General features: G+C 41.9%; 1 protein-coding gene across 2 annotated transcripts in view; it reads left to right on the forward strand.

Moving 5' to 3' along the window:
• The window catches only part of col5a1 (procollagen, type V, alpha 1), a 94,885-nt gene that overhangs the window by 52,201 nt on the left and 17,601 nt on the right, over positions 1–25,083 (forward strand). For both annotated transcript variants that reach the window (XM_007548907.2, XM_016669889.1), the window contains exons 10-43: positions 964–1,005; positions 1,458–1,520; positions 1,612–1,686; positions 3,183–3,275; positions 3,473–3,529; positions 3,646–3,699; positions 3,843–3,896; positions 4,055–4,108; positions 4,230–4,283; positions 4,372–4,425; positions 4,744–4,788; positions 7,325–7,378; positions 7,839–7,883; positions 8,548–8,601; positions 8,677–8,721; positions 10,428–10,481; positions 11,590–11,634; positions 12,685–12,738; positions 13,279–13,323; positions 13,687–13,740; positions 17,195–17,302; positions 19,227–19,280; positions 20,052–20,105; positions 20,837–20,881; positions 21,092–21,145; positions 21,298–21,342; positions 21,464–21,517; positions 21,613–21,666; positions 21,757–21,810; positions 22,441–22,548; positions 22,638–22,727; positions 23,258–23,311; positions 23,527–23,634; positions 23,722–23,829. In XM_007548907.2, coding sequence (XP_007548969.1) covers positions 964–1,005; positions 1,458–1,520; positions 1,612–1,686; positions 3,183–3,275; positions 3,473–3,529; positions 3,646–3,699; positions 3,843–3,896; positions 4,055–4,108; positions 4,230–4,283; positions 4,372–4,425; positions 4,744–4,788; positions 7,325–7,378; positions 7,839–7,883; positions 8,548–8,601; positions 8,677–8,721; positions 10,428–10,481; positions 11,590–11,634; positions 12,685–12,738; positions 13,279–13,323; positions 13,687–13,740; positions 17,195–17,302; positions 19,227–19,280; positions 20,052–20,105; positions 20,837–20,881; positions 21,092–21,145; positions 21,298–21,342; positions 21,464–21,517; positions 21,613–21,666; positions 21,757–21,810; positions 22,441–22,548; positions 22,638–22,727; positions 23,258–23,311; positions 23,527–23,634; positions 23,722–23,829 — 2,085 coding nt within the window. The remainder of the gene's footprint in view (positions 1–963; positions 1,006–1,457; positions 1,521–1,611; positions 1,687–3,182; positions 3,276–3,472; positions 3,530–3,645; positions 3,700–3,842; positions 3,897–4,054; positions 4,109–4,229; positions 4,284–4,371; positions 4,426–4,743; positions 4,789–7,324; positions 7,379–7,838; positions 7,884–8,547; positions 8,602–8,676; positions 8,722–10,427; positions 10,482–11,589; positions 11,635–12,684; positions 12,739–13,278; positions 13,324–13,686; positions 13,741–17,194; positions 17,303–19,226; positions 19,281–20,051; positions 20,106–20,836; positions 20,882–21,091; positions 21,146–21,297; positions 21,343–21,463; positions 21,518–21,612; positions 21,667–21,756; positions 21,811–22,440; positions 22,549–22,637; positions 22,728–23,257; positions 23,312–23,526; positions 23,635–23,721; positions 23,830–25,083) is intronic.

Here is a 25,083-nt window from a genome sequence, read left to right on the forward strand (position 1 = left end):
ATAATTAATGAAAATACTTAAATGCAGACAGAAATAAGCATATGTGCAATGGCTGAAATACATGGGTACAAAATATTAGGGGGAAGGGACAATTTAGACCCCAAAGTTACAAAACGGGGGTCTAAAAACATCTAAATAACCTCTCACTGACTCCGTGTTTTATATAACCGCATTTACTTGCCGCACTTTCTATCATTTCCAAAGACCAAAACAGTTAGTTAAACAACCAAAACAATGTAGATAAAAGGTGAGGAGGTGGAAACACCCACACCCTTAGCAGTGCCCTGTTATTTTCATTGGCCCACTAATTCTGTTCTGAATGATAGAGGATCTCATGAGAAAAATTACAAGACGGCTAAAGCTTGACATCAGACAATGTTTAATAGACCCTTCTGGTGATGTGTTAAGAGATGAAGTGACGAAAAATGTTGGAAGGTTTTAATTTTCACAACAGTGCTTCAGCAGTCCACCCCGGTTTTCACATTGAAACGTGGACAGCGCGTCACAGAATGTTAATTACTGCTAAATTGTTGTCAGTTTTCGGTGAGAAAGTTCGCACTACGTCTGGAGGAATATCTCTCCATACGTCGACGATACCGTTCCATTTGTTTCTAAGCTGAGACACAGGGACCTGAGCACCGATTCAAATCTGTGGTCATTTTCCGGTTGAAACTAATGAATTCCTCCCTGACACTCAACACCTTACGTTAGCTTCCATTTATAGAGGGAAACATCTGGATATCTTTGCTTTTGATTGTATTAAATCACCCGTTTATTTTGCACCTACTTAATTGGAAGCACATTTGATGGATGGACAGGAACCAAACGTTGATAGGCAGGTTTGCCAGAGGCATGTTTTTGTTGATGCCGAACTGCTTCTACTAAAGCAGTCCACGCTCGTGGATGTGCAGTGGGATGTTGACCTGTGCAGTATCTAATAATATCTCTGCTTGCATGTTTCAGGGTATGCTAATGGAGGGTCCGCCTGGGCCTGAGGGGCCAACAGTAAGTCATTTTTTTGGTCAAGTTAAGTATTTTCTTCCTCAGGGTCAAAAATCCCACTTTTCGTCTTGTGTATGTTCTAGTCTTTTTCTTCTATCGATACTGAAGCTTTATGTCACTTGTCGATTGCAGGATAAATGAAAATGAAAGCTAAGATTGGTCAGTAAGACCAGCATTCAAATGGAAAAGCGTTTTTTTTTCTCAAAGGATTTGCACTCTGGCAAATGTTTTAAGAACATTTGGAGGAGCCAGATGCTGCTGACACCCAGCAGATGGTGTCCTCCACAGGCCAGCGAGCCTCACTGACATGATGAGCTATAGTGTAAGCAAATAAAGATGACCAGACAAAAGGATCAACAGCGTATCCCACCTGCTGTGTGTGGCCACTTTGGGATCTCGTGGCGTAGGACGCGAATATGGAAATCGATTGACATTTCTTTTTCTGTTCATAATAGGGTCTCCCTGGACCCACAGGATCTTCTGGCCCACCAGGCAGTCCTGGAGATCCTGGAGAGAGGGTGAGAAAAAAAAAATCACTCGAGATATTTCTTAGAACAACAGAAACTTAGCCTGTTTTGGTAGCTCATCATGCACACTATTCTCTTTAAGGGTCCTCCGGGTCGCCCTGGCCTTCCTGGTGCTGATGGTCTGCCAGGACCCCCTGGAACTGTCCTGATGCTGCCTGTAAGTAAACTCTGGTTGTGTGTGTTTTTTTTTAATTATTACTTCAAGGATTGAAACATTTCCTATGGTTTTGTATCACTCTATGGTCACATTTACAGCAGTTTTACTAATAACTCTGACACATGTTTCACAATGTGTTCTTGGAGGAAGGGGATTTCCAATGAATCCAATCGCAAATATGTTAATAGGGATGTGAGGCTTTAGCAGCCTCTTGTGGTGTTAGAGTGGAAGGACCTCCTTGGCCTCCCGACAGCACAGATCTGCATATTAACCCCAAATTTTTGACTCAAAACCTAATCTACCAGGCGTCTCTCCAGGAAGTCATATGGTTTTTGATGGGACAGAAAGCAATATCGCTGACTGACACTTTTGCAGCCGTTGATCCGACTGCAAGTGTTACACAACCTTTCCAAATAGCCTCTCTGTTGTCTACCTTCAAGCCTCTTGTTTTTTTGTACTTGGAAGATGCTGTCCAGCCTGATTGCTTGTACAGATGTGAAGCCTTGCGGCTTTGTTGATTCGCGGATCTCTTCTGGCGGAGCCGTGTGGCAAACTTGGTCTGGACAGTGACTCAAGCAGTTCTGGCGTATCCTGGCTGGCAAACACTGCCGTTCTGAAATCCAGTCCCACAGACCTAATGAGAAACATGCATCTTTGTTTTGCCATTCTTTCGAGCTGTGAGGACTCTTTTCGGTTCCTTTGTTTGACGTTGAGGAACAAGAGAAAATGGATAACAACCGTAATCTGTAGCCGCGCATTGAATTTTCAAGCTACATTCTCGGTCATGCTAATCAATTCTTGGACTGAGCTGAGTTTTCATGAATTGTTGATGGTCTGCATTAGTCACTAAAGAAATCAATGCAGGGCAAATCTTATAAATAATCAAACCAGGAGACAGTTTCACTACAAGTAAAGACCTCGATACAAGCAGCTGTGCAGGAAATTTGACAGATTTCCAGATGTGGTCAGTTACGCTGACGTTCTGTGCTGTGAGCTGCAGCAGGTTTTACTCAAACCTCCAGCTCTGAGTCTGTTGTTTGTATTATTCCTTCCTGGTTACCAGGATTCTGGAACAACTTTTTACTGCTGTAATTTTGTACATCCGTAAGCCGACAATCAGCCTCCTCAGGACTGCATGTGGTCCAATCCAAAGTATCTCATCCAAAAGAAAAGAAAACAACATCACGAGCTGAGCTGCACATCCAGGTTTTCATTTTCACTCGTGCTGTAATGCTGGTGTATGACCACCAGATGGCAGTAGAATTTGACCCTTCTTGGCCAAACGTGGTGAGACGCTCTGTTCAGCATCCGTTTATGTCTGCTCTTTAATCTGAAGAACAGTGGAATAAACAAACGCTGAACTCGTCCATTTTTTGTTTTCAAAGTAGTGGATTTTTTTTCATTCTTTTGTGAGCTGCTTTTTTTTTCTTTTTCAAATAATTTAGCAGTTTGTTCTATTCTGCAATAAAAATATGTATGAAACATTCTTTCTACAGTTCAGATTAAGCGCTGGAGGGGACTCTGGGCAGAAGGGACCAGCTGTTTCAGCACAGGAGGCCCAGATGCAAGCCATCATGCAGCAGGCCAGGGTAACAGCTCACAGCTAAACATAATCACGAGCGACAGAGACACCTGTCAGTTTGTATTTATGACAGTGCATGCATTTGCTCTATAAGTGAGTGCGGACTTATATGTATATACACGTGTATATATACAGTCAAATGTGCAGCCTGAAGCCAACACTCTTATGTTGATCTGTTTGATTTTATTTTCCGTCTTTGTCCAGCTGGCGATGCGCGGTCCGACAGGTCCAATGGGTTTGACTGGCCGACCTGGCCCTCTGGTGTGTACTTTGCATCCACCAATCAGGAAACACCAAGAAAATCTAATGGAGTGTTGCCTGTGCCTTTTAATTGATTGAGTCCTTACATAATATCTCCTTATTTTATCCTTTCTCAGGGTCCACCCGGTGTACCAGGACTGAAGGGAGAGTCTGGAGAGGCGGGACCTCAGGTACTAAATGTCACACTTTATCCTCAATCATTTCGAGATGAGCTGTGATTGAGATTACTCTCTCCCTTCTTTTTTTGTAAGGAAAAGAAAAAAAAAGAACAAAAACAAACCAGTATCTGTGATTGACAAATGTTTCGTTTCAGGGGCCGCGTGGACCGTTGGGATCAGCTGGACCCCCTGGAAAGCCTGGCAGACGGGTACACGTTTGAGCAAACTTTCCACAAACTCCAACAAGTTCATTTATATGCCTGCGTTCACATCTCTGAATTAAAAGTGGCTTATATTCCACGCTGCAGCTGTTGAACGATCCTCTGCTTCATCGTCAACCCAGCTAAATACCAATTGTTTATTGCAGGGCCGTTCTGGAGCAGATGGCGCCAGAGGAATGCCAGGACAGACTGGGCCGAAGGTATTTTCACTTCCACAATCGACAAACGTTGATTTAAGCGAATCGCACTTCATAAAGAGCAGATTAAAAAGAAGAACTTTGGCATTTGTACGAGATTTCCCATTTTCCATGTGTTTCACAGGGAGACAGAGGCTTTGACGGCCTAGCTGGACTTCCTGGCGAAAAGGGACACAGAGTAAGAGATTTTATGGGTTTATGAAAGTAATTTCAGCTTTGTTCAGATGTGAGGGAAGGGCAAAATGTAATAATGTCTGTTTTTATAGGGAGAACCAGGCCCCTCAGGACCTCCCGGTGCTCCTGGCGAAGATGGAGAGAGGGTATCTTGGAAGATATGATTTCACAGCTTCTGTCTCATTTTACTGTGCAACGAATCTTAGAGCTGTTGCGATTGCATCCTCTTTCTGCATGCTGAGATCAATCAATAAGTACTTTCTACAGACACCTCTGGATTCGACATCCCTCCCTGCTCTCACTTTCTGCACCTCTTCTACCTCATTACTGACGGTTTACATCACCTGATCTCACCCGATTTCCAATATTTCCCAGCCTCAATGATTCCCATACCCTCACCTTATTCTCCATCATCGTTCCCATGTCTGCGCCGCAGCCTGACACTGACTTTATCTCTTTCGCAGGGGGATGATGGAGAGATCGGACCCAGGGGACTTCCTGGTGAACCAGTGAGTAATTGCGTGTTTTTTTTTTCCCACCCCCCTTTCATTCGTGCTCCTAGATGTTGTGCGATGTGTAGGCGGAGGTGGGGTTGGGTTAGCGCTCGAGGCCTGCTGTCATCGTGTAATTGCGTTAGAGGTGTGTGATGATATCATACATCAACCGCGGGGCTGGCTCGCCTCGCTCACGTCGTTAGACGCTGGGATTTTTTTTCCTGCCTCGCACCGCCGTGTTTATCAGGCTTCGCTCGTTCCTCACTGCTGTCTGGAGGTGAGAAAAGCTGGCAGTGCACATCAGGGTTGTTAAAGCCTCCCACTCCCACTCAGGAAGGATGTTCACTACAGAGAGTAGGGGGGAGGAGGGAAGGAGGGAGGCGGGAGAGCACAAGAAAGATGAAAAAAAAATCTGCAGAAAGCTCTTGACATATTGTGTTATGATTCATTCTGGCCACCAGGGTGTGCAGATCTTTTCTGCCAGGACAATCAGTCTGGTTAGGTAACTGTGAGGCCTATGAGGCACAGCAGAGAGAGAAATAACAATAATATTCAGTCTGTATAATAATAATAATAATAATAATAATAATAATAATAATGGCAATAATAATTCCATTATTGTACGTCAAGAGCACCTTACATACGTTAACAAATCAGAAAATAACACCACCAAATATATTAAAGTGAAGAGAAAATCAAAGCAGCGTTAAAAAGAGAACCGGTTTGACAAATCCGACGCATTTTTAAAGACGAGGGTTCAGTTGACTGAAAGCTGTGAAGTCTGTGGTAGTCAGGCAGGCAGGTGGTAGGCACCGTGTAATAAATAGAGCAGGTGGAGCCCAGAGTTAAGTGATGGAGTGATGCTGCGCAGTAGATCAGAGAGATACGGAGCCTCATAGTTCTGGAGACGCTTGAAAGAAGAAAAAAAAAGGACCCTGAAAGCAGCGCTGCAATTTACAGGATGCCAATTAAGTTGTTAGAGGACTGAAGTAATATGTTCAGAGGAAGGAGGTTTTTTTTCTTTCTTTTTTTTTTACCTGTTAAAGTCGGTGCGGCAAACTAGAGAGGACAAAATGACAGCAGTCAGTTCGAAATGTAAGAATGGCATGCCCATGAATAGTAGCGTTGTTAGGAAAATTGAAGTATGTGCATTGACTGTTGTATTCTTTAAAGTAGTGTTAAAAAAAGAAAAAAATCACCTAAAACTTTTAGCGTGGTTGAAGGGACATTTTCAAGAATTGTCAACACATAGAATTTACCAGACTTATCAAAAACAAAAGAAACACACAACAGAAACCCTGTTTTGCCTCCCTGGAAACTAGAAAATTAGTAGAAAATGATTGAATCACCATAAACAGTCAGAAAGAGAAGAGAATGGAGGAGTAGAATCAAGATTGCAGGTGGGCAGATCAGGCTGTCATCAGCGTAACATATAAATAAAAAATGGGACCAAGAATTTGCATAAACTTTGCTGCCAATTCTTTATTTAAAAATCGCTTTAAAACCATTTATGTGAAACTGATTGTGCTAAGTTTGGTTTCTCTAATATCTGGCTCTTGTTTGGCTTGGCTTCTCTACGGTGGCTTCTTGTAAACTTTTCTAGGACAAACTGTCCTATCTGTCAGTAGTGAAACTCTTCACCGGTATAAATAAAACTAAATTCTAGACGGCATCATGTTGGATTGAAACCGAAACAGTTTTCTTAAAAGAACAAGCTAACCTTAAATAGTGTTATGTATTTACTCAGTTTTGTATGAATTTTTCTAATTCTCTAACTCTTTCTTTAAGTTGCTAACACCAAGCTAGCATTTAGCAACATTAGTTTAATATAATATATAAAATGTATTGTGTTTGTGACCTACATACGTCTCCCTATACAATAAATAAACAATTAAATACATAAATTAAAATAAACTGAACTGCACCTAAGAATTTTCTTATTTAGCGGGAAACTCAAATTTTGATTTACAGAAGCCATCAGTGAGACAAGGCTGGAGATGCAAAATCAGGCTTGTGTTTATAGAGAGAGGCGTGTCACTGCCATTTAACAGAAATGTCTTTTCGCCTTTCCTAAAAATATGTCCAAGAATTGAAATATTATCCAGAAGTGGGCTGCAGACACAGCCCTGATGAAAACTACACACAACTGGGCAAAACTGGACAAAACACTAAGCACTAATTGTCTGACAGTGAAACCATCTGAACGGGCCAGAGTGAGCTGTCACTTGTAGCTTTTGTCTTATGGCTAATAAACAGACCGAATCGAACAAACCGTAATTATTTAGACGTCAGCCATCTTGGAACGGGAATATTACAGCTGTTTCGAGAGGAAAAGAAAATAGGGAAGAAAGACTGACACTGGTTAAATAAGTAGGATTTAACCACCTGAGTCGAAAGCAGGTGGTTAAGCAGGCGCAACATTCACATGGGCATTTTGTGAACGGCGGGTTATTTTTAGACGTATCATTTTGAAACTGGTTTTAATTATTCATCAGACCTCTCGCAGGTGTAATATCACCCTCAATCGCATTTCTCCCCTCCTCCCCTCTAGGGACCTCGTGGTTTGCTGGGACCAAAGGGACCTCAGGGACCTCCTGGACCACCTGTACGTATCACCTCTCCTTCTATTATCTTTTCATATCCTCTGTGTCAGAGCAGATTTGGTATTTACACAACAGAATACATTTCTACCATCTCCTGGGCAGCTACAAAGAGAGCAGACAACACCCACGGGAACCCACCAAGCTCAATATATCTCACAGACTGCACAATAAGCAGCACGCTATTGAGTTTAACTTTAATATTTTTTGAAATATTTGTATAGCGGAGACAAGACTTGACTGTAATATTTATACATTTAATTTTGCATGAACATTGGGCATTGGATTTTTGTCTTCTTGTCTTTATTTTTTTTTTTAAAAGCACAGCGCAAAATAGAGACATTTTTCCGAATTTGCCTTCAGCAGTTTAAAAAAAATTAAATGCCGTTAAATGGGTTTTCATTTCAGTGGGTTACAGATTTTCTTCTTTCACGCCTGATTTTCTCTCCCTCATTTGCGTGACAGGGAGTTGCTGGAATGGATGGCCACCCTGGACCCAAAGGAAATATAGTAAGTAAAGATTGAACTGATTAAATTCCTAAATCAGATTAAAAAGATACCTCTATCAGAGTGTTAAGAGGCACCAGCTTAATCACTCCGAGTGTATTTAGGCCTCAAAAAAGGAGCCCTTTCGCACACATGTACGAATACGAACACACACAAGCAGCATCAGAGAATACACTCTTGGCTAGTTGTACATTTCCAGCTCAATTTCTGCCAGCTCCCGGCACCCGTAATGAGAGAATATTTTACCGGAGCGGCCTGCTTGGTCTTTTGGGAGTCTTCCAACAAGGTAGAGATGGAAGATCAACAACTGGCCCAGACTCCTGGACGGAGGCAGCATAATTGATTGCTGGTTACCCTGCGGGGGGGGAGGGGGGATGGTGTTTTGTGTTTGTGGTTCAGCAGTTTGGGTCATTAGGAAAGTAGGTCTGAGGATGTGCCCCGCATATACCTGCACACTTGTCCTTTTGCATCAAATGCGACTAAATTTCTGAAATCCAGCAACAATATGTACATGAATAGTATGTTTGAGTTAGAATTGGGTAATGCATCACCATTCAGTTGAAGCTGATTTAATTTAGACCTATTTTGTGCAACACTTTTACCCTGTTTTCCTCTTGGAAAAATAGCCTCATCGGTGTGTAAGGAGTTCTCTAAATGTTTATTCCAGGGACCTCAGGGAGAGCCAGGCCCCCCCGGACAGCAAGGCAACCCCGGTGCTCAGGTAGGTAATTTGCTTTAGATTTCTGTCTCGGCTATCAGAGAAAAGGTTCCGAACAGTTTCTTATCCTCTCCGCAGGGACTCCCAGGGCCGCAAGGAGCAATTGGACCTCCAGGAGAGAAGGTAGCATTTCAGGCCTGCTGAATATGGAATTCCTGCTGGAGAAGAAGAAAAAAAAAAACTGCTAGCAAGATAAAATGTTAATACATGCAGACCCAGAATCTGTAAAATTATTGGAATTTGCCTCATTCATTTGCATGAGCAAGAAAGCCAAGCTGCTTTCTTATTCAGGCCCAGATGCTTATCACACAATTATGCAAACACATCCCTGTCCTCGGCACGGAGTCCTGCCCCATATACAGCAGAGACCCATTCAAATCCTGATACGATTTAAGCCAATTACAGCCATATCACATTTGCCTGCTGACATCGTAGATTATTGAACACAGAGAGTTTAAAAATTAATTACATGGGTGGTATGTTTCCCTCTTTTCTTTTTTTTTTCTAAAAGAAAGCTTTGAACAAAACGAGACAAAGACTAAAAACTCAACCTTTTCTTTCAGTGTGTTAGCTCAACAAAGCAGTCATCAGCTCAGGATGTTAATCCTATATAGTCTTGAGTTTTACAATAACACATAAACCGACAAAAAATGATAACTTGGGATATTTTAACTTAGCTGTTAGAATCTGCTAAAAAAAAAAAAAAAACACGTGACGTATCCTTTTTAGTCTAAGCTACCTTGTTTTCCTATCATTCGCATTTATATATCTAGAATTGGCGATGTCAGCCTTATGGTCAGGTTAAATAGACTGATTATGTACATTTTGTTTTAAAGTTGCAGCTTCCCACAGCAAGTGAGGAACTGCTGGGTTTTATGGCATCGTACACATAAATCACCGTTTGGTACTTAAGTTTTGAAGTCATGGTTTGGCATTATTTGGTACAAACACATTAAGAAAAGTGAAGCAAAGTGAATGTCTCCTCCCCCCAACACAGCCTTAAACCAAATAAAATTGAAGCATGAATTACACCAAATTAGCATATCCAGTTGCTTCTACTTCCTCTTGCTAATGTAAGACTGGTAAAATATTCTGGCTGTAGTGCTAACAAGTAGGAATTTTTTCTAAACTCGGCTTTCAGCTACGTCGCTGCTACAGGCTCTTTTGGGGTTTATTGTGGTCTAAATGTCAGCAAGCGTCTGTTTTTAATGGTACAGTAACCTGACTTAGCACTTTAGCATTTCCATCGTTTGACTTAGGGTGGTGCCATTTCAAATGAGTAGTTAAGCTCCACATAGAGCGAGTTACTTACATTATTTCTGTTAATGAAGACGACCAAAATATTCATTAAGTGCGTCTTACATTCTGCGTTCAGCAGACTATAATGATAGTTTGAGGCCCTCAAATTTTTGACCTTTTCACATTTTTTTTTTTCAATGTGCTGCCTTTTACAAAAGTTGCTTGAGGGAAAATAGATGTTCTCCATGTGTAAAAGTTTGAAAAAGCGACATAAGTGCAGGTCACAAGTGAATTGAACCAGAAAGGTGCATTTTGAAAATTATCAAATGTGTGTCTTTACACCAATTATTGACCTTTATGTCCCACCATGTACTTGTTTTTACTTTAGAGATAACGCCCAGTTGTGCAGTTATTGTCTTTCCTTCATCTTCATTTTAAAAAACAACTGATTGTCTCATTTTATGTAACCAGCATCAAATTCAATTGACTTCAACTTCTGAAGTTTGCCTTTGTAAGGACTTCATATTGCATTTCTGCAGACTTTTATGAGCTTTTAAAACATACTGACTAAGTGTGTGATGTTTGTCAAGGGTCCAACTGGAAAGCCCGGATTGCCGGGAATGCCGGGAGCTGACGGCCCTCCGGTAAGTTTGTATCAAGATTATATCAAACTATCAAACTAGAACTGCAGCAAAGCTGACAAATGATGGATGGATGGATGTGAAACACTGTGAAACAAACTTCTGTAATTTCATATCGCTTTGCCACATTAGCGCTTCTAACATATACAGTGTAAACCACCTTGATGGTTATTAGTGTGAAGCATATGGATGATAGAACATTTTCATTTGGCTCTGTAACAGAAGATCATCACACCCACACAGAGTAGTTTATATGCAAACACCCTCCTTCACATCCCAGGCAGCAGTGACACCTGCACTAATGACAGATGTTTCTCAGAAATCACCAGGTGGCTCCTACCGTAGGAGAGAGGGGGGCCAAGACAGGCTTTTTGAGGTTTAAGTAACTTCAGGGGCAGGAAAAATAAATAAATAAATAAATAAAATTTGAATTAGAAAGTGAGTGTCTGTTGAAAGATGAGACAAAATGGAGAAGAGCTCACATAATGCGATATGTCGCTTCACAGTCCTTCAAAGGTTCATGTTTCGGATTTGAAATAGCTCACACATCCATCCACTCAGACTTTTTTCTTTTAATTCATTTGTTGTCTATAACTTCAATTACAACATCCACAGCCGTAGAGCTTCCTCTCTGCCCCTAATTTCTTTCCTCTTTTGTATCCATTTCGGTCTCTGTGCTAAAAACGCATCAGTGGCTTTGCGAAGCTCCTTTGTCTCACGAGAATCCAATCAATTTTCCTCCAGATGTCTTTTTACTGGACCTCCTCGTGCGTGTTCTGTGTGGCGTCGCCGCAAACTCGTCGTTGTGTGTTAGTTCACACGGGCCGGAGCGTACGCGCGTTCGCATTGTGAGGTTTCAAAGCGACTTTGGTCTCGGCTTTTAGAGCCCAGTAATAGCTGTGAGTGCATCTGCAACACTGCGCATTAAGGATGGAAAATGAATTCCCAAATGAGACTGGACCCTTGAAAGGTCCACTTTCCCAGTTTCTCAGTCAGATTTGCCCTTCAGCAGTTTTACAGCCCAGTCTTTCAGTTATAGGCATGTTGCACTGTTTATGGTGGTAATTATGCTGAAATGCTATGCTATAATATTCCTCTCAATAATTCACAGGGTCACCCTGGCAAAGAGGGCCCGACTGGGGAGAAAGGACACATGGTGAGTTGTTTTTTTCTTCTTATTTTCCTTCGTCTTCTTCTTCTTCTTGCTCTTCTTCTTCTTCGTCTTCTTCTTCTTTTCCTTCTTCTCCTCTTCCGTCTTAATTTATTGAGAGATTTCTAATTTGATTTTTTTTTTTGATATTTTTCCCCACATCCAAGAAGATACAGTTAGCAGCTTTTGCTACTGATTATCACTCTCCAGTTTACAGTAAAATAGCTTATATAGTTTTAGGTGGTTACAGTGTCTATTTAACAACCTTCGAAATATTTTTATAGTTTCTCTGCAATGAAAAGTTATTAACTAATTATATTAAAAGGAGAGATGCCACACTGTGTGCATGAAAAAGAGAAAGCAGTGTTTGTAAACATTGTTTTGCTATTGACACAAGTAAATATAGTCTTTCCTGTTTATATTTATTACTGAATTACTGAAAATATGCAACTTAACTTTCAAGAATGATGCCAACATTTAAATAGATCTTAAAGTGCATAAGAAGGGCAGTTTTGCTGTGTTTCATTTAGCCTTTCTTGCTCCTTTAATAAAACTTTAATGAGCAGCTGGCTCACTTAAAAAAAATAAAAAGTTTTTCTTTTAAAACAGCTTCTTGAACTTTTCGTGGGTCACCTGAACACGCCACTGATGCTGATAATGGCTAGCTGTCTGGCTGTTTCCCTCAGTAACAGCTTCAGAGCAGAGTGATGCCGTCATTGTAACTTGTTAGCGCTGCTGCTAGCTAGACAAGTTAAGAACTTTGATTATGAACCAAAATCAAACCCAAATAACTAAATCACATTACCTGGAAATAATCACACATCCTTGCAATAAATTTTATGGGAATTATAAAAAATAAAAAAAACTGAAGAAAAAAAAACCGGAGGGCTCCTTGACAGATGATTTGTTCACCAAATAGACTGGCAGGTCATCAGTTCCGCTAGTTAAGCTAAAAATTGGCCACTTCCTGTCACTGGTTGATGCATCATACTAGTCCATGTTTGATCATTTTTTGTTAGCATGATGCTAGTTCTTATCAAATGTCGGTCTTCTTAGGGCCCTGCCGGACCTCAAGGCCCCATTGGTTATCCAGGACCTCGAGGTGTAAAGGTAAGTTCATCGCTATAAATGTCGCTAAAAATGTACATTTTGGGAGTAGTACAATATAGAGCTAATGGCTGTTAAAGGACAAATAATATGTGTTAGGATATTGTTTAGTATTAGCATTTTATTATTATTTTGTGCAATTAATGATGGTTCAGATCATGAACTGCTTGTCATGAAAGCACAGACGGCAGTGCACAGCTTTCACTGAGAAAACTCAACAAGCTTGGCTTGTGCGCTTGGCTTGTGCTCAAGAGTTCCTGTCTTAGTTGGCTGAAATCTAGGAGGATGGTCAAGGATTTTATTTTATTTTATTTTATGTTTGCTCTGGAAACTTTCTATTCTCTGCGGGGAAGATTTTTAGAAGAACGGTGAGTCAGCTACTTCAGAAGCTCTTGCCAGCCTTATTTTAGAAAAACTGTCATCACATTGTGGGTGAATATTTTCACCTGCCAGAGCGAATGTGCCTCCGTTTTTTTCCTCCCTCTTGTCCCGTTTGCTTCCTGATTGTCGTGTAACGTCCGTCTGATCTCTCTTGTGTCACAGGGAGCTGATGGCGTCCGAGGCCTCAAGGGAACCAAGGGTGAAAAGGTAAGCGGAGGCAGGCGGGAGGGCGACCGAAAATAAATCAGTTATTCAAGTCAAATTTGACATTACCAGAGAGATGATGGTGATTGTGATTAAACTGATGATTGGGGTTGATGGCCTTTGCTTGCTAATGATAATCGTAGAACACATAATTTTGGTGCTACAAAAAAAGGGGGGCCATCAAGTGTTTCTATGGCAACAATGGCTCTCGTCTCATTGCTGCTCTGTCAGACTTGACGTCTGTGTTTGTGTGCGGGCCTAATCTGGAGGGAGTAGAGGATATTTGACTAATAAAAAATATTTTTTTCTCATTACAGTCTTGTCTGTTGCATCTCTAACAGTGAGTTTTTATTTTTCTCATGTTAGGGGGAGGACGGCTTCCCTGGCTTCAAGGGAGACATGGGCATAAAGGGCGACAGGGTAAGGTTCAGGTTTGACTTGGAAACGTCTTCACACCTGTCTCACCTGGCTCACATTACATTATTGTGTTTTATTTGTATTTTAGTGTCTGAATGAAATAAATCATTGAATAATTCTGAAGTGGAAGGAAAAGGATACATAATTTTTAACATTTGAATCTGTATTCAGCTCTGTTTGTCTCACTGTCCCCTAAATAAAATAATCTGAGAAGTAGCCAGCGGGGTAAATGGCAACTCTGGAGGAGCTGAATGTACCTAGAGCTCGGGTGGGAGAATCTGTTGACAGGATGATTCCACTTCCTGTCGATGGGATCACAGCTGTAATTCATGCTAGTCTTTAGCCCAGTTGAAAGGTAGTGTTTTACTCAGAGATGTACAGATTTCAATGCGACTTCTTGGGCCACAATAGACACCCGACTCCATCTACCCAGATGAGGAAAAGTAGAAAAGAACTGACAAGAAAGTGTAACGTGTATTTTCACCAGGACAGAGATGCTGATTTTTTGTTTTTGCCCTTGCAGTTCCTGAGAGATTAATTATCCAAATAGGAAAACAGCAGGTCTCCTGGCTCTTGTATTTCTACAACAACAAGCACCAATGTTGTTTTTTTTTCGTACTTCTTCAGCTCGTGATTCAACCCCATCATTTTCTTTGAAAGCTGTGTTTGGTGTTAGTGGGACTGTCAACGTAAAAATCTAACCGGAGAGTATTAGGTGACCCTAGTGGGCAAGTGCAGATGACAAACATTTATATCACACAGGCTTTGTAGTCAGGTGAACAGCAGATTGGACTATTTGGCCCTTAGTGTTGCTCTCCACAAGCAGGGCTTTCTATCGTGGAAAGAAGCCCATACAAAGTTCTGTTTTCAGTTTGCCATCATGTAGAACATATGAAACATGCAGAAGAAGGTCCTCTGGTCTGACTAGGCCAAAACTAGAAACCTACATTCAGAAGCCTACATGTTAAATGCTTTGTGTGACAGTGCTTCTGTACGGCAGACGCGGTTCGATTGGGGACAAAAATGGCAACATTTTCAGTTCTCTTTCTCACTGCACTGTCAAAAGATCCAACCTCTTTGAAAAGCCCGTTTACTCCTTTGCCTGTGGTGGCAAAGGAGTAAAGAAGGAAACGACATGAAGGAAACGACATGAAAACCTCAGAAGAAGACACTGAGCACAGCTTCCTATTTTGCAAAATGTACACAAAGACAGAGTGGTAGGTTTTAGCGAACAAAGGATTTCTCCTTTGTCTTTGGTAAAAAAAAAAAAAAAAAAAAACGTCAGCCATTTCTCCTGCGAGTGGTAGACTCTCACATTTGTTTAGGTTGTATTTACCCAGAATGCCCTGCACTATAGTCCACTTCCTGTTTTCGGAGAGGTCTCCAATCCGCTTGGCATCTACAAGCCAATCCGCTTGGCACTCACTTTTGCACTTTGGCATTCAAACCACGCCAAAGTTCACTTCAATCGAACCGAGACCAGGAATTTTAGACAGACCAGAGTTTGCTTCCTTTGGTCTGCATAAGGGTTTGTTTAAGCATTCACACCTCTCCAAAGGAATCAGACTTTCTACGCAAGCAAACTAGATTTTAATTAAAATGGACAAAACTGGGTTGATGGGAATGGACCCTATGTGTTGCTGAAGGCTGGAAAGCTTGTCAGACTTAAAGGAAAAGTTTTATGGGTGTAAGTACTAAAATATCTTGGATGAAAATGAACATGTTACATGTGGCAAAATTCATATATTAGAGTGGACAAATTAATATACAGACAACTGAGAATCTGTGGGAAAACCTTAATTGTAAAAACATTATCTGTCCAACCTGATTGAGCTTGAGCAGGTTGAAATGAGCACCAATGCCACACATGTGGTAAAGACATATATCACAGTGGCGGAGGGGCGTGGATATTTTTGCAGGCCAATGTAAATTTGTCACTCAAAGCAAATGTAACTTTTCAAATAGCTTGAAGTTTAGCATCGTCCAAGTTAACCTACAGTGACCCCTTCTGCGGCAACCTCCCTCCCCAGTTGCCTAAAGCCTTTCTGACTGCTGCGGAAGAGAACGTAATGAGAAAACATGAGGTGTTGTTCATGTTGACAGCTCTAATCGTGTAGCAGTTTTCAATTCCTCCTCCGCCTCTTCCAAGTCGGTCCTAAACCCATCGCCCGCCCGCCCCGATGTAGGAGAAAAAGAAGTTTGACACACTCACTCCGGAGCAGCTCCTCTGAAGTGCATTAGGGATTTATGCTGTCAAGCCGCAGGAAAATATGACTTCCACAGTGAGAAACATAACTCACTGCAGCCCCATACTTGAAACATTAAATCCCCCCATCCCTGAACCGGGCTGTCTCCAGCTGAAAAAGGAGGGAGAAATCAATGGCACTTTAAACACCACTCCAAGCCCACGAGAGACACGGGCCTTCCGCCATGTTTTCCTCTGGAGACTACCCCGATCCAGATGAAAGCAAAGATTTGAGGAGGCCCCCTCTGCTTTGGCGTTGCCCACATGGGCCAGGCTGTAAATGACTCGGTTTGAAGCAGGCGTGTGAAAGGGGGGGCGTGTGTGTGTTTGCATGCGCGCGAGAGCGCTCAATTTAAAGTGTTTTGTTTGATGAGCCTGCGAGCGTAAGTCAAGTACAGTTTGCCTGATGCCGTTTCATGTGTGCTTGAGGGGTGCGCGTGCATCTGCTTGCTTTGCAACTCTGCACGGACCTTTAACTAGATACCGTTCACACACCAATGGGCCTCGGCAAGCAGCGCCGGGCTGTCAGTGCCAGTTTGTACTCTGTCATTTAGTGTGTGTGTCCTTTTAAAATGGGAGCGCACTTACAGCGAGAGGCAGTAATAGGATTGCTAACCACTTTTCAACGGGAACAGTATCTAACTGGATCCTTTAAGCAAGTGTTCAGTCCTGTTAAAAGGGCCAACCTGAACTACTCAAAGGACAACAACTGGCTCAAAAGTATAATAGGTGTTCATCTCATCATACTCAGGATTTTCTTTTGTGTGTGTGTGTGTGTGTGTGTGCGTGTGTGTGACAAAATGTTCTCTATTTGGCTTTCATCCTCATTCTTTTTTAGGAAAACACACATATACTAGTGAGTAAAATGATTAAAATTAGCAACACATAGCAATACGACAACATTAATGTCCATTAATGTTATTCCCATTAATAGACAGAAGGTGGCAGTAATGCTGTGCCTGGGAAAAGTATTCACACCCTGTGAACTTTTTCTATATCACAAACTTTAGTGATTGAATCAAGATTTGCATTTTAAATACCGACACAAAGTAGTAAATAACTGCAATCAAGATCCGAACTGATGTGTGCAGTAGGTAGTTTGGTTACCGATAGAGCAACTTCAGTTACTTACAATCCGTCTAGTTTGTGCTAGCTCTGCACCATGTAGTGAAAGAAACATTCACGCTTTGTGGTTCCTCCTGTGCTGTCCAGGGAGAACTTGGACCGGCGGGACCCAGAGGAGAGGACGGCCCAGAAGGGCCAAAGGGTCGCTCAGGGCTCCCTGGAGATCCTGGTCCGCTCGGCCCCTCTGGTGAGAAGGTGAGACACTTTTTTTTTTCTTTCTTTTTTCCAATTTATATTTCTTCACTATGAGTCATACTTATTCCTCACTGCCTGCCTAAAAGAAAGTAAAAAGTGATTCATCTTTATTTTCTTATCCTCAGTCATGTTTGCTCTAAGATTAAGGCGCAGCCAGGCTTTAAGAGGAAACCTTTTTTTTTCTCCCAATTATCTGATCTGAACAGGGATCAGTTTGCCCACTGCTGCTGCTCTTCAACCAGCATTAAAGGCTTCAGTTAAACACTGAGTAGGCTGCTGTGTATATTTCACACAGCCAATGGCAAATCTCCCAGATGACTTAATCATTTTTTTAACAGAACTGAGGAGTTGATTTATTGTCTTCTGACGCTCGCTGGAAAAAGATTCTTAATTATCTCAATGTTTAACAATCCCTTGAACACATGTATTTGATTTTTATGCCTTAGACACTGATTCACACAGTATTGAAGCTGCTTCTTTTATGTTTTTTTTCTTTTTTCTTTTCAGAATCTGATTTGACCAAATTATTGAGCTGTGGTCAATATTTCAGTTTCCTTATTAAGTCTGCATTAAATAATGCCGATGCCGTTTCTGTGTATAATTAGAATCGACGCTTCAGCTGTAAACAGCGCGGGTATTTATTGAGCTGTGGCGCTTGTGCATGTTTAATTTTTGTGTTCATTAACATTAAAAATAATGGGAGGTTTGCTCAGTCTTGTTTTTGTTATGAGATAAGATGTTTTTGCACTGAACTCAGTGGAGAACAACAGCAAAAAAGTCTAAATATTTATTGGGATGTAATAGAATAAAATAATGATGCGGTCACTTGGTGAAGGCTGCGTTTTCAGTTGCACTGCATCACCAGTTTTTATTGCCCTTCACCCGTGGCAGTCACAGAGAAGCGCCACAACAATATAGCTCAACAAAGGAAAAATGGGTTCAGCAGCAAATCATGTTTTCTTTTTTTATTTTTATCTGTTTGCTGCAGTTTATATACTTGGGATGGAAATAAATGTTACCAACTGTTATGATTCCATCAATCAGACGTTTTTATTCTGCAGTGTCTGACACTAGAAATGGTCAAACCGTAATGTAGCTGTGGTGTTATGCTGCCTGTAGAACCTGCAAAAATAAAACATTAAGCTGGAGACAACAGATTTACATGCAATTCGCCTGGTGGAGCGTGTAACTACTTGAGTTTTATTTTTACATTTTGCATCTAACATGAGAAGAATAATATAGAAACAAATGACAAAAGTTTTCATTTGTATTGCATTTTTTTTTAGATACAAAAAAAATAAAGAATGTAACATGTCAAGTTAGCTTTAATTGATCTGAGTTATACAAAATTAAGCATTTTTCAACATCAAGACATTAAACCTTTGATGGGCTTTACAAAAGTATAGTAAATTATATAGTCCCTACATTGGACAGCTGTAATATAGTTCAAAGTCTGACTCAATACGTACTGCATGAGTCTGCAATAGACTTATAGACACTCTTGCTAAAGATATTTTTTACAAGAAGCAGTTTGCTAAACTGCTAGGCTAAAGCTAGCACATTAGCAAACCAGGAATAGATTCCCTTTTTCACTGTGAATGTCTTTGAGAAGAATAATAAAAAAAAGTTTGAAGGAAATATGCCAGTTTGTTTGATCAGCAAAATAATAGGTGTCTGCCATAATACAGATTTTCATGCCTTGCACATTAAAAAGGTAGAAATATATGTAGAGCATCACAAACAGTACACCACCAACACGTATCAGGTGTTTAGTCCAACCTCTCTGCTGCTGAAATCTGACAACTGATTATCTTTGTTTATGTTGAATGTTAAATTTCGTCGTCATATTGCAACTTTGAGTTTAGCAAAGGTTCTCTCTTAGGCAAATCACAAGCATTTTATCGAAATGTGTTTTTGTCAACAGGGTAAACTCGGAGTTCCCGGATTGCCAGGCTACCCAGGAAGACAAGGACCAAAGGCAAGTGCTCAGCATATTGCTAACCAAAAGCATTACTCAGTGATAGTCTCTGGCAAGTTAAGGTTTAAGATAATAATTTTACCAACATGTTTGATCAAACTGAAAGAGGTAATGGTAAAGATTAAGCTAGGAGGTCCAGTATCCTCAAGGACTTGGCAATCACCTGTCCAGAAAGCTGGTTAGCAAATAAAAAAAGGATAATGCCAATACAAATGTTTTCATTGGTTAGTAAGAAGGGCATAATTAATGTTTTACATAATATTGTTTTTTAATGTAAATTTTTCAAAACCTTTTACTTTGGTTGCTATCTTTTGAGAGATCTTTGTCGAATTCCCTTTCTTGGTTGAATAAAAGTTGTTCAAAATCTAAAGTTACCATGAATAAAATTGAACTTAACTGGAGCTCTGAGACATTACACACTTTGCCTGTCTGTACTGTCATAATGCTGCGTTTCTATTTCCATGTCTTTGTATGCTTTCGAAGCTGTTTTTTTTTTTTCTACCATCAGCTACTTCAAGCATTAAGCTTGTTGTAGCAAAGCCTGAGTCGGAAAAGTGGACGTGCTTGAAGCTTCCTGATCAAAGAGATGAAGATGTGAATAAGCAATCCCTGTCAGCCCTCTGCTGCTTATGCGATAACAATAAAACACCGCAGCGCCCTCTCCCACTAGCTACAACGGGCTGGGAGTATTCCAGGGAGTGAAATAAATAAGGAAGAAGTGCATATCTTTTCTCTCTCAGGTGACTAATTGCTCTCTTTTCTGCCACACAGGGATCTCAGGGCTTCCAAGGCTTCCCGGGCGCCAACGGAGAGAAAGGCTCCCGGGTACGTCGCACAGAGCATTTTTTATTTACATTAGCCCGACTGAGTGTTGGAACACGGACCCGGATCGAGATTGATCAACCCCAGCGGAGGCTGCGTGGCTCCAAAACAGATTTGACCAAGCAGAGGAAGAAAGCACCTTTTACACAACTCATTTCAAACCAGCAAAAACATTGTTTATCACCCGACGGCACTTTGAGCAATGTTTCACGCACTCTGCGTGTGTTAGCGACGGGCCATTAGCTCGCCTGGAAGAGTAACAGTTTGTCACCGCGACTGGCTGGAGCGGGGCGCATAAAGCTTCTCATCTTTGCAGGACAGTCGGGGAAAGTTTATGGGACTGAGCTGAAAAGGAAGAAAAGAAAAGCTTAAAGGCTTAATACCACTCAAAAGATGCGCTTGTTTTCTCATTAAAGTTAAACGAGCCCGTTTTAATTTGGGCCCTGTGATATGACTGTTAAATTGTAAAAAAAAAAAGTTATTTTCTATAGCGCTAACGGCTCAAATGTTGGTGATTAGAAGAATTAACGATGACATAAAAGCGCACACAGGCCTGGACGAGACGTAAAAGCTGTTCTCAGAGCAGAGCGACGGCCTGATTCTGTTGAGCTCCGTCTGCAGATATGATCCTCTCCTGGCCTTTAGATTAATTCATGTTGAGCATGCAGCCCAATCTCCCTTTAATGATGCGAGTTGCCACTCCTTTGATCACTGCGTGTTCTTAACATCCACAGGGCACAGGAGGAAAGCCAGGCCCACGCGGACAGAGAGGACCAACGGTTAGTCTTACTCAGCACACTTCAGCTTATCTACAGATGGCAAACTTGGCACCTCGGTAAAAGCAGGAGGAGGGGGAGTGGGGGCCCTCGACGTGGCTATTCTTGAGGGGGAGCCAAGTCGAAACATTAATTAATCTCAGCGTTTCCAGGTCATCTGTATCTCTGGCGGAGCCCTCTCTGTGATTCTGATCATGTCTTTGTTTCCGTCAGGGGCCGCGAGGAGAGAGAGGGCCGAGGGGACCGACGGGGAAAGCTGGACCAAAAGTCTGTGAAATATTTCGCTCTCATCTTATGGGTTCTTTTGGCGAGTGTGTGTGTGTGTGTGTGTGTGTGTGTGTGTGTGTGTGTGTGTGTGTGTGTGTGTGTGTCGTTTTTTTGTTTTTTTCACAGCTGACCCCTATGCTTTGTTTCCTCAGGGTAACTCAGGAAATGACGGCCCACCAGGACCTCCTGGAGAGAGGGTATGTAGCATTATTCTCTTATCAAAAGTCGGGTTGTTTGAAAGGAATCTGCTATTCTGAGAGAGATCAATGATTTCTGACTGGCAGTTATGTATTTTTCTTTTTCTTTCTTTTTTTTTAGGGTTTGCCAGGGCCTCAGGGACCAACAGGTTTTCCAGGACCAAAGGGTCCTCCTGTGAGTCAGATGATCTTTAGAAAGCCATGTTTTTTTGTTGTTGTTTTTTTTAAGTACGTTTACTTTGAATTTGTGGATTTGTGTGAATTTGTCAGGGACCCCCAGGGAAAGATGGACTGCCTGGACATCCTGGACAGAGAGGAGAGACTGTAAGTAAAGCTGTTTGATCGCTGAGCTCGTTTGTAGTCGCCAGACTGTTCGGTGATGGACTGAGTTTTGGTTTCTTCTGTCACATCCAGGGATTCCAAGGCAAGACAGGCCCTCCTGGTCCTCCAGGTGTGGTTGGACCTCAGGTACGCTCCTTGCTTTATTTTTCTTCTCCATTCACCCAGAAAGCAGTGTCCGTGCCAAAAACGTACCAGTCACGTGTTTAGATGTTGCACTCTTGTTAGTGTACTTTCTGAAACGCGCTCGCATCAAAGCAACGGGAACAGCTAGGAACGCTTTCAGCCGGTCCGGCAACAGCTGATTTATTGTTGCGAGAGCCGTACCTCGGGTGCTGTTTTTCTTTCTATATTAGCTTTGGGCTCTTCATCCATTATGCATGACTCCTTAGCAGACTTACCCTCCAAGCAGTTCTGCTAATGCCAGCTGAGAACATCGACGATAATGGAGGAACACCGATGCTTTAAGGAGGAGTTGCCCTCCTACTCAGTAAATGCTCAATTTCTCCTTTAGGATTTAAGAAGCGAAAGCGTCATTTTCCGTCATCATTCCTCACCGAGTACACACATTAGGCCTAACATAATGACTTTGCACCTACACCGGTCTGCAGCTATGAAGCCCCATTACTACAAACAGCAATGCCCTGTATCCTGTGTTCATTTTATTGGAACCACCGCTAGCTTATTTAGCAATCTGAGCTTCAGTAGCTTCTCTGTTACAATCGGATTAGACAAGCCATTTTATTATTTTTCCTGCAGGGACCAACAGGTGAGACTGGACCAATGGGAGATCGAGGTCATCCGGGACCCCCAGGTCCACCTGGTGAGCACGGTCTGCCCGGAGCTGCAGGGAAAGAAGGAGCTAAGGTGAAACTTTGGACTCTGGACCACTAGTCGCACTTCCCGCATCTGTTGACTATTTGATTCAGGACGTTATTTATTCAAACTAACCACAGGGTGACCCCGGTCCTGCGGGCCCAACTGGTAAAGACGGCCCTCCCGGACAAAGAGGCTTCCCTGGAGAGAGAGGTCTGCCAGGCCCTGTGGTAAGTCGTCTCTCTCTGCTCAGCATTCAAATATACCTTCCAACAAAATCAATATTTCTCGCTCCATGTCTATTTCATAATAGTCTGAGGCTATAAGCTATTAAACTGCTGTAGCAATGTGTTAAAGTCAAGTAGCTCTGAGTGGGCTCCAAAACGGGAACAGGTTGTTTATTTAACTTTAGGTTGTTCTTTCCCCCCTCTTCCCCATTCTATGAGAACGTTTATTACACTTTCTCACTGCAAAGAAATCATTCGTAATATCAATTCAGTCCCCATCGTCGTGACATGCTGAATTATGCGGTACACACACCGCCTCTCTCTGCGACGACGAAGCAGATTTGCTGCTGTATTGGTAAAAAACTGTTTTCTCCATCTGCTGAACGGCTGCTTTGGGGACTGCAGGAGGTTTTCTACCTCATGCTGTGCCAGTTTAAAGATAGGGAGTTTATGAGGCAGGATGCTTTCTCGACAGATGCGTGTGTGTGTGTGTGTGTGTTTTTCTCAAGCCTTTGTTTAATTTTGCTCTGCAGGGGGCTCATGGTCTGAAAGGGAATGAGGGTCCTCAAGGCCCACCTGGACCTGCTGTGAGTATATTTCACTGCATCTACATGCTAACCTTTCATTAGCTCAGATGTATCTCTGAGGAGAGCCTTCATGCTAAAGTTGGTATCCTGAAATTTTCAATTTATAGAATATATAATGATATATGTCAAATATGTTACTTACATATGAGTGATGATAGTTTTGATCCCGCTTTATTATTTTGGTGACTAACTTTGGTGTGTTTTGTTTGCCAAAGGGTTCTCCTGGCGAGCGGGGTCCGGCCGGCCCAGCCGGACCTACAGGCCCGCCTGGACGTTCTGGCCCACAGGGACCACCAGGCCCTGCTGGAGAGAAAGGTGGACCGGTAAGGGGCTCGTGTTACAGAAATAGCCGCGGTGTGCTAGATGTACTGCTGTGCCTTTCTGACTGTGCCTTTATGAAATAACTCCAGGGAGAAAAAGGTCCTCAGGGCCCAGCCGGAAGAGACGGTATTCAGGGACCTGTGGGACTACCAGGACCTGGAGGGCCACCGGGGCCACCCGGAGAGGATGGAGACAAGGTCAATTGCTTTATATGGCTCGATTTCCGTTCTGTCTGAAAGGAAAAAATTGCAACAAAAAGCTTAAACCACTAAATCTGATGTTTGGTTTTAATAAATTTAAATAAAATTAGAAGTCAGGACCATTCTAGAAGCTTAATATTTGCCACCTTTATGCATTTCAGTCCTTTTTGTTTGATGTGTGTTTGTTGATGGATAACCTCTTAACACACTTATCTATGTCCAAGCTTCAATCATTAAAGCTCTGGAAAAAAGTTAGAGATCACTGCCAAATGATCAGTTTTCTGATTTTACTCCTTACAGGTAGATGTTTGAGTAAAATAAACATTGTCCTTTTACTCTATGAACTACTGACAACATGTCTCTGAAATTCCAAGCAAAAATTTTGTATTAATTTGCAGAAAATGATAAATAATGCAAATAAATCAATAGTAATGTTTTGACTCAGAAAGAGTTCAGAAATCAATATTTGGTGGAATAACCAGGAGGTTTTCAGTGCAGTGGTCTCTTCATTTTTTTTCCAGTGCAGGTGGAGAGGTTAGAGGTAGACCTCCATGTACATTACTGTACCAACTTCATAGACTGGATCAGTGAATGAGAGCTTGAAAACATCGACTCCTACAAAAGTTGTTCTTTTCATCACTATGAGGGGTTTTCTTCTTGGCCAAAAAACTTTCCTGAAGACTTTGGTTCTGTCCTGGTAAACAGTTAGAAATTTCACCTGAGCTTTAAATTGTCCTTTTATAGTCATTTTTGGTCCAGTGTGTTGACACTAGTTTGAGTCTTGCTTGTTTCTGAGTGGTTCATGAACAAAGAACAGTTTGAGCCAGATGGTTGAAAAGATTACTCAGACACACTCATTCAAAAGCTGAAGATTCACGTAACTTACATTGCCAACAATGTAAACATGTACTGTGCTATAAACAGAAATATATGTAGCCCAGACACCAAAGCTGGGATATAAATCATATTTCTTTTCATCCCTTTCCCTCTGATCCAAACGCTCCAAGGGAAATTTGTTTTACAGAGTTTGCATTGATTTGCAGATCTTTAATCGTCTAGCCAGCCTTGTTGCTGCGGCGCACAAACAAAGCGGCGATAGGCGCTGAATTTAGAGGCAGTGACACAACGTGTCACGGTGACTCTTTAGCATTCAGAGGTGAGAGCAACTCCTTATGCGGGAAGATGAGCAGCAGCAGAAAGTCAAAGGATAATCTCTCATCCTGCCGGTGAGCTCCTCGGTTCTTGCGGGGC

This window comes from Poecilia formosa, unplaced genomic scaffold (assembly GCF_000485575.1).
Source record: "Poecilia formosa unplaced genomic scaffold, Poecilia_formosa-5.1.2 Scaffold28, whole genome shotgun sequence".
In the NCBI taxonomy this organism is placed as follows: domain Eukaryota; kingdom Metazoa; phylum Chordata; class Actinopteri; order Cyprinodontiformes; family Poeciliidae; genus Poecilia; species Poecilia formosa.